The following is a 16,021-nucleotide window of genomic DNA, read 5'->3' as shown; positions in this document are numbered from 1 at the left end:
TTAGCAGGTTTGGGGTCTCTGGAATATGTACACCCTCTACTATCTGCCCGGTTGCAATCTAATTAAGCCTTTCTTGTGAATTGCTTAGAGACTGTGGTAATTAAACAATATACAAACTGTTGAAGTAAATACAAATAAATGAAAGCACACCTATCGATTGGCTTTCTAGGAGCCTAAAGAGGGACAGCATCATAGAAGAAGCAACGTACTGGTAAAATAATATATTAAATACAAACCATTAAGGTTTGGGACCCGCACTCAAAAAGATGCCACAACATTGTGCAGCCCACTTGTCCCCCACCTATGCTAGGGAAAGGAAAATCTTACCAACTCTGTTGCTACTAGTCTTGTCTGCATCAAGCCAGTACTCGTGCTCCTGTTTCATAGCCTTCACCCAGGAAAGTTCCATATCATATGGGGCTTAAGCCTGCCCTCATCCCATCTTTTCCAAAGTTATCTCTTACTTTGCTACCTTTTGGAGGAACTGTGTTTAACCTCAGAAGTTTATATTGGCAAGTCTAGTAATCATGACTTCGCAATGAATTATTTTCAGGCTTTAGGTAGGCTTTCACTTCTCTTCCAGTATTTGGTGTTCCACTCTTTGCCATTGTATATTTGCGGGGTGAGGGTGGGGGGAATTGCAAGTGTAGGCATTAAGATGTTGACATGAATGGCAGTTGAAAGCCTGCAGCCTGGGTTGAGGTGGTCATGTGAACATTGCACTCTTCCTAACACTTGCCTGACAATTTAATGACAACAGCTCTTAAGAGTGTTCATAAAAGTGTCAGAAGCATGTCATAGAAAGGAATAATGCTCATCTGATGTCGATGTGAGTGTTTTGGATTGAAACACTCCCAACAGCATGAGTGTGAAAGTGCCTCAAAAGTTGCAGTATCTGCCAGGCTGGAGTATACGTGACATAGATCTTGCTGCAGAGCCAACTGAGTACATCTTCAGGCTCATAATTAAGCCTACTAAGTGGCTGTGGGAGGCTGTGTCTCCATAGCATTCTCAAGGAACTGCTTGGTGGAGTTGCATTGTGTCGCTGGGACATTGCTTACCTTGACCCAGGGGGCAAAACCCCTGGAGCACATGGTGACTAACTGTAACCAAATGGCTAAACTCTTTCAGGATACAGTCACTCGACTCTGCAGTGATTTAGATGCTGGTGTTGTGGCAGTGCCAGCCAAGGTCCAATGCAATGTCGAGGCCATTATTGTGGGATCAGTTCCAGTTAATGTGCCCTGATGATGTGAATGGGATACTCGATCACCTGCTAGTTACACCCATGTGAATGGGATACTTGACTACCTGCTAGTTACACCCTTGTCCATCTTGCCTTATGAAAGCTAGCCAGAGTGGGGTGATGGAATGGGTGATAAACACAGCCTTGCATGATGGGAGTGTTGCCTTTGTCCTTAAAGAGGCTGTGTGGTGTTCACTTCTTTAAAAGCTCACTCTAGATCAGGCTTCCTTAGCCTTGGCCCTCCAGATGTTTTTGGCCTACAACCCATGATCCCTAGCTAGCAGGACCAGTGGTCTGGGATGCTGGGAATTGTAGTCTCAAAACCTCTGGAAGGCCGAGTTTGAGGAAGCCTGCTCTAGACCCAGTGGAGTGTAATTACTGTAGGCTGGTCACCAACACCCCTTCCTTGGTGAAAGGGTGGAAAGGATGGTTATGAAGCAACAGCAAGTATTCTTGGATGAGATTGATTACCTAGGTCCACTACAATATGGGAACAGACCCGGCATTGGTCCACCAGATGGATGAGCTTTATTGAGAAAGAGAGAGCCAGGGAGTGCAACCGTATTATTTCTGCTTGACCCCTCAAGTGGCTTTTAACATCATTGACCATGGTATCCTCCTGGACCAACTCTGTGGGATGGGACTCTTACTCTTATCTTTAGTGTCATGACCCAGAATGCACCTCTTCCCGTTACTATAGTACTGACCAGTAGCTATATGTCATGTTGTCGCACCTTTAATTTTTCTTCCTTCAATATTAAGGAATAGTTGATGGCCAAACTACTCTTTGAAAAGCTTGCTGAAAACATTTGTTTCAGCTGTCCTATCCAGACACATGTTTTTAAATTTGTTTTAAGTGCTTAATTGTTTTTAGGTGTATCCTTAACAGCTTTTAAATGTTTTAAATACATTTTTATACTTTTTAATTGTTTGCTTGGTTGTTTTTTAATCAAAGAATTGTTTGTTGCCCTAGGCTCCCTTGGAAGAAAGGGCAGGATATAATTTTTTTATTATTATTTAAAAAAAACGGTAAGGATAACACTGATCATTTTGACCTTTCTTAGTTTGTTGACATGTTGTATGGTTGATAAAAAATGAATGTGCCCAGAAGTAGTTTGCATTCACTTTCTCTTGTACTGACACAATGCATAAAATTGCAAGTGCTGCAGAATTAAAATTCAGGTGAAGAATGGGGGTGGGGGAGGGTGTGCAGATTGCCTTATTTGAATATTATTTAAATCCAGCTTTTGATACTGCTGCCTCATTGTGCATCTCTCACACGTGCTCACAGTGATGCTCATTTGCAGCCTTTACTAATCAGTTATTATGGAGCAAATACCACATCTATAAATAAAGGGCAGAGCTTTGTAAATCAAATGACAGAAATGATCGCGCTGGGGGCGGGGTGGAATTCCTGTGACTTACTTGGAGCTTTTCAGAACCACTAAGGCAGCTAACAAAAATAGTTTTCTGTCTTTTCAACTTTCTTTCAGTAAATTTAGAACATTTGAGTACACGTTTCACATGTTTGCTTTCAACATGGTCATGTCACTATCAGATGACTGTAATGTATCTGTTTTTGTGCAGCGAATGGGTATTTAGTGCCAGCTGTTTTCCAGCAGCTTGGAATAAGTTTATTGATTTCAGTGTGTCTACTCTGAGTATGACTAACATCAGTTACCATCCAACTTGTTAATTTGGTCGAGGGGATCTTTTTTTAACCGAAGTGCTTGCAATCTTGTGATAAGTGGTGATGTAAATAGACCCTGAAGCTAAACAGAACTAGGGAATGGAAGTAGGCAAGCCAAATAAAATGACGAGGGGGATTCCCATGTTAGGTCAGTTTGAAAGTAAATCAAGGTGTCCTGAACAAGTTGGAAAATGAATTCTGTATTGTCTGCCTTACTTCTAACTTGTGATGATAAAAATGCATGTCCACTGCTTTCAACTGAGATATGACATAATCTTTTGAGTAGAAGGTTCTGTGCATGCCTTGCCAATTTTCTGAATGACTAGGTAGGCCCACAAGAAGGTCACACTCTGTTGTCTCCAGCCCAGCTCATGGTTAAACTTAACAGTCACCATGCAGTCAGTTAAAAACGCTCTGGCCTTTTTAAAGGGGATTTCCAGTAGTACAGATCTCAACTGTTTCTTCTCTCCTCGCCTATTTCCCTATGACACTGTATCAGTTAAAATCTACTCAGCCCCCTATTTCCAAGTTTACCCAGTAATTATTTACATGAGTAACAGAGCTTGTCTTCAGGGGGACTAACTTGATAGGCTAAAGTCTAGCTTCAGTTGTAAGAAGCAATGAAAAATTTATATCATATCTAAAGTTAAAAATGCAGGGTAGAGGGAGTGATCGAATACTGCAGTCAGAATGGATTGCCCACAGAATTTCATCAGCTGCAGGGAAAATGTGAAGCCATTTAATCTTTGGTTCCAGATACTCTGCACAGTTACAGAACCAAATGACATCAAATTGAGTTCAAGTTCCCTGGAACTGTAACTCCCCCCCCCCCATACAACAGACCTGAATCCCTTTCAAGTATTTGGTCCTTTTCCTCATTTCTGCTGCTGCTTATGTTTTCCATTCAAATCAGCTTAACCTTTCACATTTTTAGAAGGCCTGTCTGTTACGGTGTTTCCACGCGGTCGCTACCTCCTCCCACTTGTATATCTGCTTATAATTTGCTGTGATAAAACTGACTGCAATCTTTGCCATTTTGATTTCTAAAGTGCTTACTGTTGTGTTTGCTGGAACCTATCTTTTATACAAAATATGTGTCTGGTAGTAAATGCAGCAACTACAGAGTTGCCAGCCCCATTAAAAACCTTCAAAGAGCACCTTGTTTTGCAAGGGTTTTATCTAACATTTGTTCTTCCCGGTTCCATTTTAGCTATGAGTAATGGAATTGCTTGCCTAACAAGTTCTTTGGTGATTTCCTTCCCTAAATTATTTTTGCAGTGTTGCAGCATTTTCATAGCAGCAGGGTTACACCTGAGTGGTGCCTTAGTGCTGTAGGAATAAATAGCAGAATGAGATGAGGATATAATTTGAAGAACATTTCCTGTTCAGGAACATCAATTTGAAATAAACACTAAAACTGCAGAAATGGACCATAAATGTACTCAGTATTTTTCCCCCTTCATTGTTGAGGAACATGTGTTCAAAAACAGGGAGCCTGGCATTTAAGGCCAGCATTTAGCTGGCTAAATGAATGTTCAGATATTTGACTGTAAAGCACTCAGCAGAAGCTGCTTAAATTATTTGAAAGTCTTGAAAATCTAGTCATTCATTTTAAGTCTTTTTAAAAAAGTGCTTCAATTTATCCATTGCTCTTATGTTTAGAATGGATTTAAATCAAGGGATGGGGAAGTTGAATCTTGCAAACAGTAAACCAAGAATGCATTGCAGTCCATGGACAGTACAGTACAATGGTTTTCTTCCATGGGATAAGCTTCCTCCAACTTGCAGTGTAAATAAAAGCTATACATACTAAGAAATAAAATACTGCCTCCGTTTTTAATCTTGATTCTCCTCCTTTGCCTCCTTTTATTTTATATTTATTGCATTAAAAAAACTCCTAAGTAAGGAATTCTATTTTTGGGCTGCGTTCCTGCTCAGAGTAACTGCAAATCAGGACTTGTGAGTCTAAGAGCTGAAAATTGCATAGAAACCTTAGGCATAGTATTAAAATCACAATAGCATACCAGGTCATCTTTGAGTAAGTTAGCAACACTGAAGCATTTTATTCCTCAGAGTTGTACAGAAAAAGCAATGTCAAATTGCTTAAAGTAAGCATAATTCAATCGGGGATGGTGAGAGGGGTGGATACAGATCTACTGGTAGATGTCTGGGTGATATGCAGGAGATAAACAAGGATTTCTAGCTATAGAACTTGATTATTTAACAATAGCAGCAGCAGAATTACTCTCCTACCCTGAATTATGCTGCTGAAATTAAAGATTTTTCTCTGGAAGAACTTTGAGCTCTATTTAGTAGTCATGGTCAACACAAATTGCTGGGCTTAATGCTAAGGGGTGTCTTCTGCACAAGAATCTTCTTCTTTTTAATACTTATTTCATTTTTTAATTACTTCCCATAAGCTATCCCTAAGCAATTTACAATAAAAACATACACAGAACAATCTCACATAGAAAAGCAGCTAAAACATTTCTCTATATAAAAACTAAACTGGTCTCCCCATCTCTACCTTATGAAATGTGGACAACTGAAACGGCATCTGAGCTGGTTAGTAAACATGAGGTGCCCACGTTTTAGACTATACTGACTGTGTTTTTAAAAACTTAAATTGATCAAGGCTTAAATTACAACCAAAGGGGTTTGATTTGTTCAGGCAAGGCTGGGTTTATTTGTACCAGGGCCTGATTACTAGGGCACTGAAAATAAGCTGGATTTTAGCCACATCCGCCAGGCTCCTAGCCAGATGCCCCTCCCCCATTCCTGGCCTCCGTCAACTGTCATAGAACATTCTAGCTCTTCCTTTCTGGGGAATTCCAGCATCCCAACTAAATGCACTACTCTTAAGCCTTTGACTTGCCTTCGCCCTGATCTGTTGAATCATTTGCAAGGGGAGAGACTGGATTTGCATTGTATGAAGAGTCCTTTGCCTTTGGCGAACATCTGGAGGAGTTCAGAGATAGAAAGATGCTTCTCATGGTATCTTTCCACATTATACATACTGCTGTCCTTTTATTTCCACCTCTTAAGAGTCCATATTTCAGATTCCACCCTGCTTTCCCTACTGATTAACTGGACTTCTCTCTACCCCCTGCTAATATTTTTTTTAAAATAAATATTAATATACAAAGCCCTTTACAACTTGGGGCCAGTTTACGTGTAAGCTCTCTTTACCCAATTAATATATGCCCAATATATCAACTGCTTTGATCTGTGGAACTGGAACTGTTACAGGTGCCACATAATACTTGTTTCGCTGCCCAGTGATATCAGGCAGGTGGCGTCACTATATTCTGTTTGTATTTAGACAGTAATATGCAGGTATCTAGAATGCAGGTGTGTTTTTAGTTTATTGCTGGTTTTAATTGTTTGAATGCTTTGTTTCTACTAATTTTTTATTATTATTATTTTTGTAAACATGAGCTTTTTTGACAAGTGGGATATAGATTTTATGAAATAAGTAAGAGCAGCTAATATAAAGTATTCCGTGTGCTTTTTGAGATACCTCTCTGCTTTTAGGATTATGTCTGCTTCCTTACTGTGGCGAAAAAACATAACAACCACCCCCTATTTCTTCTGTGTAACATTTCTGACGACCAAACATGATGATGTGGTGTTCATGTCATTTGGCCTTATCAGCTAGTATATTGTGCGTGTTTTTAATCATTCATGTGGGGAGAGGCACATTGGGATCATAGGTGAGGAGGGGCTTTAACTATATGCCCCTTCTGTGCCCCTAATCTGAATCAGGGATTTGGCTTGGGACCTTGGCATGGGCCAAGGGTTAAAGCCCCCTTGCCCCCATGCTACTCTCCCAGTCTTATTGCTCTCCTTCCTCTGTTCTTTTCAGGACTCAACTTCCAGAGAGAGAGAGAAAGAGAGAGAGAGAGAGAGAGAGAGCTCTCAAATGATAACCTAATTCTAGAATAGCACTTTTTAAAAAAGTTCTTTTTATTAATGCATTTTACATGGCTTTACAAATCTCATTTTAAAAATGTATTTCAAATACAAATGATAAACTAGAACTCTTTCAAACTGTATGGGAACAGAGGACTCAACACAAACTATTGCCATTATAAAATGCAGGAATCTTTCCAGATTTGTTGAGGCCCAACTGTTTAAATGGCCAATTTTAATAGTAGAAAACCCAGAACCCTTCTATTAATGTTTTGTTCACAAATATACCATATAACCAGTCTCATATTTTTCTTTCTTTCTTTCGAAAGATTATGAAGCTAATGTAAACTCTAGTTGAGACTCCCTGTGGAACACTCAAAATGTGTTTTAACTTTCCCATCAAGTGATCATCCAGCAACTTGTATATGGAGACACCTGGTGTAAAATTATATGGGTTGGAGTATGCAGAACAGTGTAATGGGAAGTTGTTGTTGCTGTATTAATGTCCTACATTTAGGTGCAAACACTATAAAATAATCATATTATCTGCTGATGTACGTAGGAGATGAATCTACAAGATATGTATTGTGAGTAACAGGAAAACAGATAAATTTTGCTTTTTGCCTTGGGGAAAAAACCCATTCCTAGAATCTTTGGCTATGCCTTTTGGAACATAGACCTGTTTCCATGTAATACCTCTAGGTTGAGTTTTTTAGCCTTGTTGTCGTTCATGGTAATTAATTATCATCTTGCTACGCAACAAGAATGTGCACAATAATATACATTCCAAATAGATATTTTTCTTTTCTTTTTTACCTAGACTAGCATGTGTAGTCAGTTTTATCGGAGTTAACTTTTCAATGCACTCTAGTCAGAGGCTCACAGCACGACACTTTGCTATGAAAAACCTATAATTTCATTCATACTTACAGTGGCATGTAAATATCAAAGTGACATTATTGTCGGTGTTAAAATTTAGAACTTAAAAACACATTTGGTCAAGTCTTGCTTTTAAGTACTTTTAAATCCGTTCTGCTTTCTTGAAGTTCACTCTTGAAAAGAGAGAGGTTACTTTTTATTATTGCCACCGTAATTACATCCCATGTTTGCTCTATGATCAGCCTAACACAGAACTGTCTCGGGAAACTTGAATTCATTTATTCAGTTGGGCTGACAATTAGGTAGTTAAGTTCAAGCAGAAGAGGAAAAAAATCAAAGCAACCTGGTTTTTCAGGTATATAGATAGCTGCAAAGATGAAAGAGTACCTTGTGTGGTTGGAAACATCTTTCGAATTCTAGGCACTGACATTGTATTTTTAGTTGTAAGCGATGCTTCTGGGGATGCTTTCCATACCTTTTCCTTTGCTGTATTAAGTGTTGTGTGCAGGGCTGCAAAATACCTGCACCCGTGTCTGTTCAGTGATAATCAAAGCTGTTGTGCTCAGGGCAATGAAGGCATCATTGTGGATGTTGCATTGCTACTGTAGGTCCTACATCCAGTCCTGCATGTTGCTTTGCTTATAAGATTTAGCATTTAGCCACATACTCAGTTGCCCTTTTGCTGTACCAAAGTTGTGAAACAGAAAATAAGAAAACGCTAGACTAGAGGCATTATTCAACTTTTTAAAAAGTGTGAGCGGAACAACTTCTGCTTGTGCAATGTGACTTTTCCCCTCCTTCTCCCCCTTGCATGGCCTGCCCTATCCCCAAATCTGCCTCTCAGAAGGCTGTGGGGAGCCCAGAACAGATATAGGGGGCACATGGGGAAGGGAGGGAAAGTTCCATTGTGCAGCAGAAGCCATAGCACTACTTAACTCTGTGGTGAATATCACCTTAGATATTTCCATCTTCGGCTGAGTTGAGACCAAATTAGGCACAATTAAGGAGTAAATTTTGGGTAGTCTGTACCAAGCATAGGCAAACTTCGGCCCTCCAGCTGTTTTGGGACTACAACTCCCATCATCCCTAGCTAACAGGACCAGTGGTCATGGATGATGGGAATTGTAGTCTCAAAACATCTGGAGGGCTGGAGTTTGCTTATACCTGCTCTATACTGTCTAAACAATTTTTAATGTTGGCTCTATTGACATGAAAACAGAAACCACTTCTTGTGCCATGCCTTTTCTTTTGCCAGTGCTTCCAGGTCTTACTTGCTTCAGGGTTCTGAATACCATATCCAAATTTGTATTCTGCTCTTCTGGAATCTGTAGGCAGCTAGCAACAGTCATAAAATGAATTGCAATAAAGCAATATAAAACCAAATTAACAAACAATACAAAGAGGAGTAGAAAGAATCCAGCAGCAGAAAAACCACTTAATGGAAACCAAAACTGAAAGCAGTAGCTTTCATGAAAGTATGGATTATAAATCAGAGGAACTTAGAGTTGGAAGGGACCCAAGGGTCATCTAGTCCAACCCCCTGCAATGCAGGAATCTCAGCTAAAGCATCCATGACAGATGGCCGTCCAATCTCTGCTTAAAAACCTTCAGTGAAGGAGAGTCCACAACCTCCCAAAGGAATCTGTTTCAACAAATAAATAAAATAAAATCCCTTATATAATGCATTTTAGAACCTGGGTGCAAGGGACTTGTGACTCTCCATAGATTGTAGGACTCACATACCTATCTGCCACATCTGGAGATCCCCTGCTTTAAAATAACATGCTTGTTGGTGCAGTGCTTTAGTCTTTTGGATGCTGAGCCTTCCATAAGCTTCTGTGACGATATTTAGGATGGTTTGGAGGTTATCCTCTGAGTGTGCACACACTACGTTGTCATCAGCATATGGAAGCTCTGTGACGAAAGTTGTGGTACTCTTACTCTTTGCTTTCAACCTACTCAAGTTAAAGAGCTTTCCATCTGTTTGATATATGATTTCCTTTGACAATGTGTCATGGCGATGAAAATAATAGAGTTGGGGTGATAACACATCCCTGTTTAACACCTGATTCTACTGTGAATGGTTCACTTTGAGAGCCATTGTTATCCGCGATTGTTGCTATCATATTATCGTGGAGGAGCCGAAGGATGTTCACTAATTTATCTGGGCAGCCAATTTTCAGAAGGACAGTCCACAGAGCAGTACGATTTACAGTGTTGAAGGCCTTACGTCAATAAACGCCATATACAAGTGTTAGTTTTGCTCTCTGCATTTTTCCTGAAGCTGTTGAGAAGTGAAAATCATGTCCACTGTCCCCTAGAAGTTCAAAAATCATTTTGGGATTCAGGAAGGGTAGCCTCAGATATAGTTAGGAGATGGTTTGCTAAGATCCTTGCAAGAACTTTGCTGGCTGCAGCTAATAAAGAGATGCCTCAATAGTTTCTGCAATCCGTTCTATCACGTTTTTAAAAAGAGATTGATAATCTTGGCATCCCTAAAGTCTGCTGGGATCTCCTGTCTCTCCCAGATTTTTTTTATGAGATTGTATAGTTGTTGTGTAAGTTCAATTCCGCGCCCTTTGAAGACTTCAGCAGATATCCCACCAGGTCTACTGGCTTTGTTGTTTTTCATTTGGTTAATATCTTTTACACAACTCTCCCAGATTTGAAGATACTGCAAGCTGATCTCTAATTCATTTTTGCGGGATTTGTGAGAAGGCCTCGGAAGCTATGGGGGAGTTGCAGTTAAGGAGATGCTGGTAATGTTCTTTCCAATGTAGTGCAATAGCTTCTTTATTTTTCTGAAGTGTGGTACCGTCTGTTGAGCATAGGGGGCATATGCTATGATTTATTGGCCCATAGATGGTCTTTGTGGCTTTAAAGAAACTCTGTGCATCATGAGTGTCGGCTAAGTGCTGGATCTCTCAAACTTTTTTATCCACTGGGAGTTCTTTAGTCCTCTGGTTCTTCTTTGAAGCCTCAGCCTTAGTGTAGGCATGGTTTGTTTTTTTCTTAGTGGCACAGTTTCTATCTCTTTGCCAGATCTGAAAGGCCTTCCTTTTCTAGTCAATAAGGTGTTCAATCTCACTGTAATTCTCATCAAACCAGTCCTGGTGTTTCTTGGTTTGGTATCCAATAGTTTGTTCACAGGCTGCAGTAATTGATGTTTTAGCTTGTTCCAGTGCTCCTTAATGTTACCAGGGAACTCCAAAAGCAGGTGGTGGTTAAGAGTCGTTTGGAGGCAATCCCTCTTAATAGGATCTTGAAGGATAATTTGAGAGTAGCAGAGATTAATATGATGTTGTACCTGTCATAGCATTCCAGATTTCTATATCTTATATTTTTGTTATGATGGGGCTTGAATGCATAATTAAAAGAGCAGAATAAAAGCAAGTTGAATATTTCTGTTCCAGGTGTTGAAACTATAAATTCATTGGGTTAAGATATTTTGGCTCTTTAAATATGTATTAATTTTATGGGTTTGCCGTATGCTTTTCAAGCTCAGCTTGAAATTTCATGAAGAATTCAGCAACAAAAAAACAATTTGCAGGATTCTACAACTCAGAAGACCTGTCTAAAAAGAGAAGGCTTAACACCCTCTCTCTGAAAAGGGCTAACTGAGCAGTTCTGGCATATCTCTGCCAAGAGAAATGCACACAGTTTTGCGAAAGGCCTTATTGCCAGGAAAGTATCATTGGCAAAGTATTCTTTATTGCTAATAACCACACTACTTGTATATTGCTGAAAATATACATGCTGTTCTACTGAGCAAATCAAAGCCATTTCTCTATACCAAAGGCAGAATTATTTTCAGATTTCTTCATACAAAAATTTGACAGATATTAAAGATGCAGTGGATGTTGCTCACGTAAAAAGCACTTTATTTGTACCACCACTTGAGTTCTGTCTATAATAAAACTGCTTTATACAATCTAGTCAGAACTCTAGTGGCACATGAAAATTCAGAATAGATGTGAGATGTTATTTATGTACAGTAGGCAAGAGGAAGATGTATGTAAGGGAAATGATTCCTGTACACAGCAATAATCAACTTGTTTTAACCCTGCTTTTTTGCCATTTTCAGGCATGGGCAATATATCACAGCATGTCAGTAAATATAATTTTACATTGTATTTAAAATTGGAGGCCTTATGGAAGTGGAATTGATGTGGCCTCTGTTTTTCCCCTAAAATGTGTTCTTATTCCACAAATGTAAGAAGGAGACGTTTAGTTGTTCCGGAGTTATAAACAAACAAAAACACGTTTACATTTTTTCCTCTGCAGTGTTTGTCTGATCATCCTGGAAGCCTGTAGAAGCGAAGACACTGAGAGCAGATGAGATCAAGGCAGTGACTGGTTGGCTTTCTCTACTTCCTGCTCCCAAGGATTATTGCCAGATTGCTGTGGAGATGAATGGAGAACAGCAGCATGAGACAGGTACTGCAATTATGGCACCTGGGGTTCCAACAGGTATCTTCTCAGTTGTAAATCTATTCTGGACAAGTTAACCTTGTTTTGCATACTTGCGACACAGATGATTAAAAAAATAAGCCATGGGTAAAGTTGCTTTAAAGTTCAAAGGCAGGGGCTACGAAAACCATTGCTGAAGTTCCTCTTCAGTTATGTGTGTTCTGCACTTGTGTTAACATTGCAGTGTGCCTGTAGCTCTCAAAAGCATCTTTCAGCAGCAGCTGATCTAAACAGCTTCTCATCTCATGCAGAGTTTTCTTGTGCCTCACCTCTGGCTTGCTGTGACTATATGGCCACATTTCGGTACAGCATAATAAAGGCTTATCATTAAAAGAATGAGCCCAGCCTGCCTCTGGGCTCACATACTTCTTCTTTCACCTCTTTTCCTCCATGATGACTTGGAGGGTGAGTTTGGAAGTTTTGATTCTGATGTAGACTAGCCAGTTTATCATTGAGTCAGAAGCCAAACAATTATGGTTCATCCTAATTATAGGTATTTGAAGGAAGGCATCTTCTAACCATGGGTTGCAAACCTGGCTTGTCTCAACTAACCATAGTTGTGATAAACCAGAGTTTAGAGATAATTTGTGTTTCTGCAAGTGGAAGCAAATCTTACCTCCTCACACTAGAGCAGAACAGGGAGGGGATGGGCACACAAGCCCAAGGCTTGTGCATAAACCACAACTCATTGTTCTGTCATGTCTAAACCCAGCCAGTGTGTTTTCGCTTTCATTTCTGTGCTCCTCCTGCTGTATTTTAAACAAGTATAGAGTTTACAGCTATCGCTTCTTTGAATTTGCAGAAATTATTCTTAAAGTTTATGCCCACTTCACAGAACTTGTTTAGATGGAGCATAGGTGATGAGCTGTCTCACATAAGAGCTTGAATTGTGTGATTCTGCTTGATATAATCACAAACCACACGTAAGTACAGAATGTGGAACTTTGCTAATGCTTATTGTGGTTTCATATTCTGTGGCCTCAAATGCTGTGAGCTGTACATTTTGAGAGTGTGTGGCCTTTTCTCTTTCAAGGAATAAATATGCTGACAAAGCGAGTAACATTGCATGCAGTATATTGAATGTGGGTGATGCAATCTGCCATAAATAGAGACTTGGAAGTGTTAGAATTTTTCATTAATGTTGAAATTTGGCTTTTTTCCTACCCACTTCACTTCCTGTGAGAGGAAGAGTTAGTCCTTAAAGAATTGAGTACGGCATTGACAGTACTATTGCTGTTCTGCATTTCATAACCAGCCCAACCCAGTGTTTACTGCCCAGGTATTATAAATAATAACATGCAGCTTAATTTCTTACTACAACATGTCTTTGAATTTGCAAACTTGACAGAGAGTTTCCTGAAATTCTTCTCTGACAAGTATGCAGATTTTTCAGTTACAGAAGATGCAATTAAAGAGACTTCAGGCTAGACAAAGGAATTATATGTGAAGCTGGTTATGTACTAACAGAGCAATCCTATACTCTCATTATGTCAGGACAGGAGATATGCTACTGCTACATCAGCTGTGCAGTTTCCAGTGTATGCTCAGCCCAGGAGGAGAGGGGGGAGACGCACAATGAGAAAGTACAAAAAGGCATAAAAGCGAGAAACGTTCATCGTCTCCGGAAATGCCGCCATAGCCCACCCATCAGTGCCAATGCTGGCAATGATGCCCACAAGCTACCCATCCAGAAGCAGAGCATGAACTCTCAACGATGGGGGTACACCCTCTGCATGCTCATACTTGGCATACAAGATGACTCCAAGGCCCCACCTTCCATCCACCCCAGTGGCACAGCTACAACAGCACCTCTCCTGCCAATCTTCAGACACACCTCCAGGCAGGACCCACTTATTCATAAAACAGTCACTATTTTATGAGCACAAGTTGCTCAAAGGGGCAGGAGAAGTCACACAGTGCAGGGTAATGTTAGAGAATGCTCATAGGCCCACCTGGTCCCTGTAGGTGTCTGTGGGGGAGCAGTTGCCACCCATATGAGCCACGACTCTCAGATTCCATTAAACAAAATGTTTCTAGCATTTACGGAGGTGAAGCAAAACATACAGTCTCATTTGTTTGTGAAAAGCTGGCCTACTCCTGTCTTCTCAGCGTTGATAACCAATGAATGACGTCATAGCAGTGACTGACATTTAGGAAAGCAGCTCTAGCCAGTTATACAAAGAGAAGTCTGGAGTGAAACTCCCTCTGTTTAGAGAAGGAGCTTCTTGGCTTGTTTTTAAGCCTTTTATGTTGGTCTTCCCTAATGGGGAAGTGATTGGCGCCCCATAGAAATCAATTCAGGTATCCAGAATGTTAGTGTAATACTGATTGGGGACTAGTGTGTTGGCTCAAAAACAAAAGGAATAAGCAAAAGCAGGAATTTATGATCTCTCAAATTCAGATCTGATTTCATATAACTAAATGTATTTTTTTAAAAAAATGAGTTCTGTTACTGGGCGCAGGTGGGGCTGTAAGATTGTGCTGTAAAATACTGGTACCACCCATCTTTCCCATATAGACACCTCAGCACACACCTAACCTGCTGTATATAAGGTGTCTATGTGCATTTAAAATCATGACAGAAGTTATTCTTTGGTGGGAGCAAACTAGCTACACAAATTGAAATGGTAACTGCAAAATCTGACACCAACTGTATAGTCAGTCTGAGCTTAGCTAATGAAGCCCATCTACTCATCCGTGAGGCATTACTTTTGGAGTGGAGAGCGTTACATATAGCTGTTAAGGAAAGAGAGCCCAGCCAGGCCTTGTGAGCTATATATCTGTTTAAGGATTGATCCTGTCACATATTAAATCAAGGGTGTACTACTTACAGACATAAGTCACAAATCAAATGTGTTTGTGAAGGGGCTGCTGCCCTCTCCTCATGTATTTGCAAGTTGCTTAGTGACCACCACCTAAGCTTTTACTGTAATGTTCTTTTTTTTTTCCTCCTGCCATTTTCTTGATTGCTGTTCCGTGTTTTTGGCTGAGCTTTCAGCCAATTTAACATGCAGATAGTTCCTATTTTTCACAGAATTCCAATTACTTTTGATACGTGTTGTACCTCCTCAAGTGGTTTTTCTTACCGAAGTACCCTCAGTACATCTTGGGTGTCAAGGACACCAAATCAACATGGGGACTTCAGTAATTCACACTGGCTGCTAACATAAGTGGCTTGGATCAGGACAGGTGGCATCTGTAGCGTCCAATTTCTCACTGTACTCTGTACAATCTTAAGTAGTCTCCCACTCCCAGTATTCTGGAATTTGTTGACATCCTTATCTCTGGTTGCATTATACATCAGAATATTTGCATAGTTTTATTAGGTTCCCTAAACCTGTATTAACAAACAAGGTGTCCATCTGGCTTTTTAATATACTCATTTAGTGTATTTCCAAAGCAACCCCTTCACAAGTAAGGAATTTAAAGTAGCAAACCGGTGTTTCTCCTAAAAGCTACTATGTGTTTTTTCTGGCTTAATACAGATGCAGGATCAGGTGTGGAAGAAGCAGAATTCAATTGGGAGGAGTATTTGGAAGATACAGGAGCAACAGCAGCACCTCATGGCTCGTTTAAACACGTAAGTGAGCATCTGGTCAGCCTCTCCTCTCTTTTTTTATGCATTATTTGAGCTCTAATCCCCAGAGAGCCATAATGTGAAGAAGCTCTTTTGGTTTCGTATGTTTGAGAAATCAAAATGCAGCTGTTTAGGTTTTTTGCTCCTATATTTGGCCTTCTGAAATGTCTTCACAAGTCCCATTAGGGGGATGTGGCATTAGTGGGGAGCTTCTGTCCTTTGCCTTACATGGCAGCCCTTGTGTTTC

General features: G+C 40.1%; 1 protein-coding gene across 3 annotated transcripts in view; it reads left to right on the top strand.

Moving 5' to 3' along the window:
• SFMBT1 (Scm like with four mbt domains 1) overlaps positions 1–16,021 on the top strand; it is a 75,109-nt gene that overhangs the window by 25,004 nt on the left and 34,084 nt on the right. The window contains exons 1-3 of one of the 3 annotated variants that reach the window (XM_081901191.1): positions 5,751–5,930; positions 12,012–12,164; positions 15,683–15,777. In XM_081901191.1, the coding sequence (XP_081757317.1) occupies positions 12,137–12,164; positions 15,683–15,777 (123 nt within the window). In that variant the 5' untranslated portion in view covers positions 5,751–5,930; positions 12,012–12,136. Of the gene's footprint in view, positions 1–5,750; positions 5,931–5,997; positions 6,288–12,011; positions 12,165–15,682; positions 15,778–16,021 lie in introns of those variants that run through there. The other 2 variants (XM_081901193.1, XM_081901192.1) reach the window with 2 other exon arrangements.

The sequence above is a fragment of the Podarcis melisellensis genome (genome assembly GCF_964234715.1).
Source record: "Podarcis melisellensis genome assembly, chromosome: 2".
NCBI classification, from domain to species: domain Eukaryota; kingdom Metazoa; phylum Chordata; class Lepidosauria; order Squamata; family Lacertidae; genus Podarcis; species Podarcis melisellensis.
Note: the sequence above shows the minus strand (reverse complement) of the source record. Positions and strands in the feature narration are given on the sequence as shown.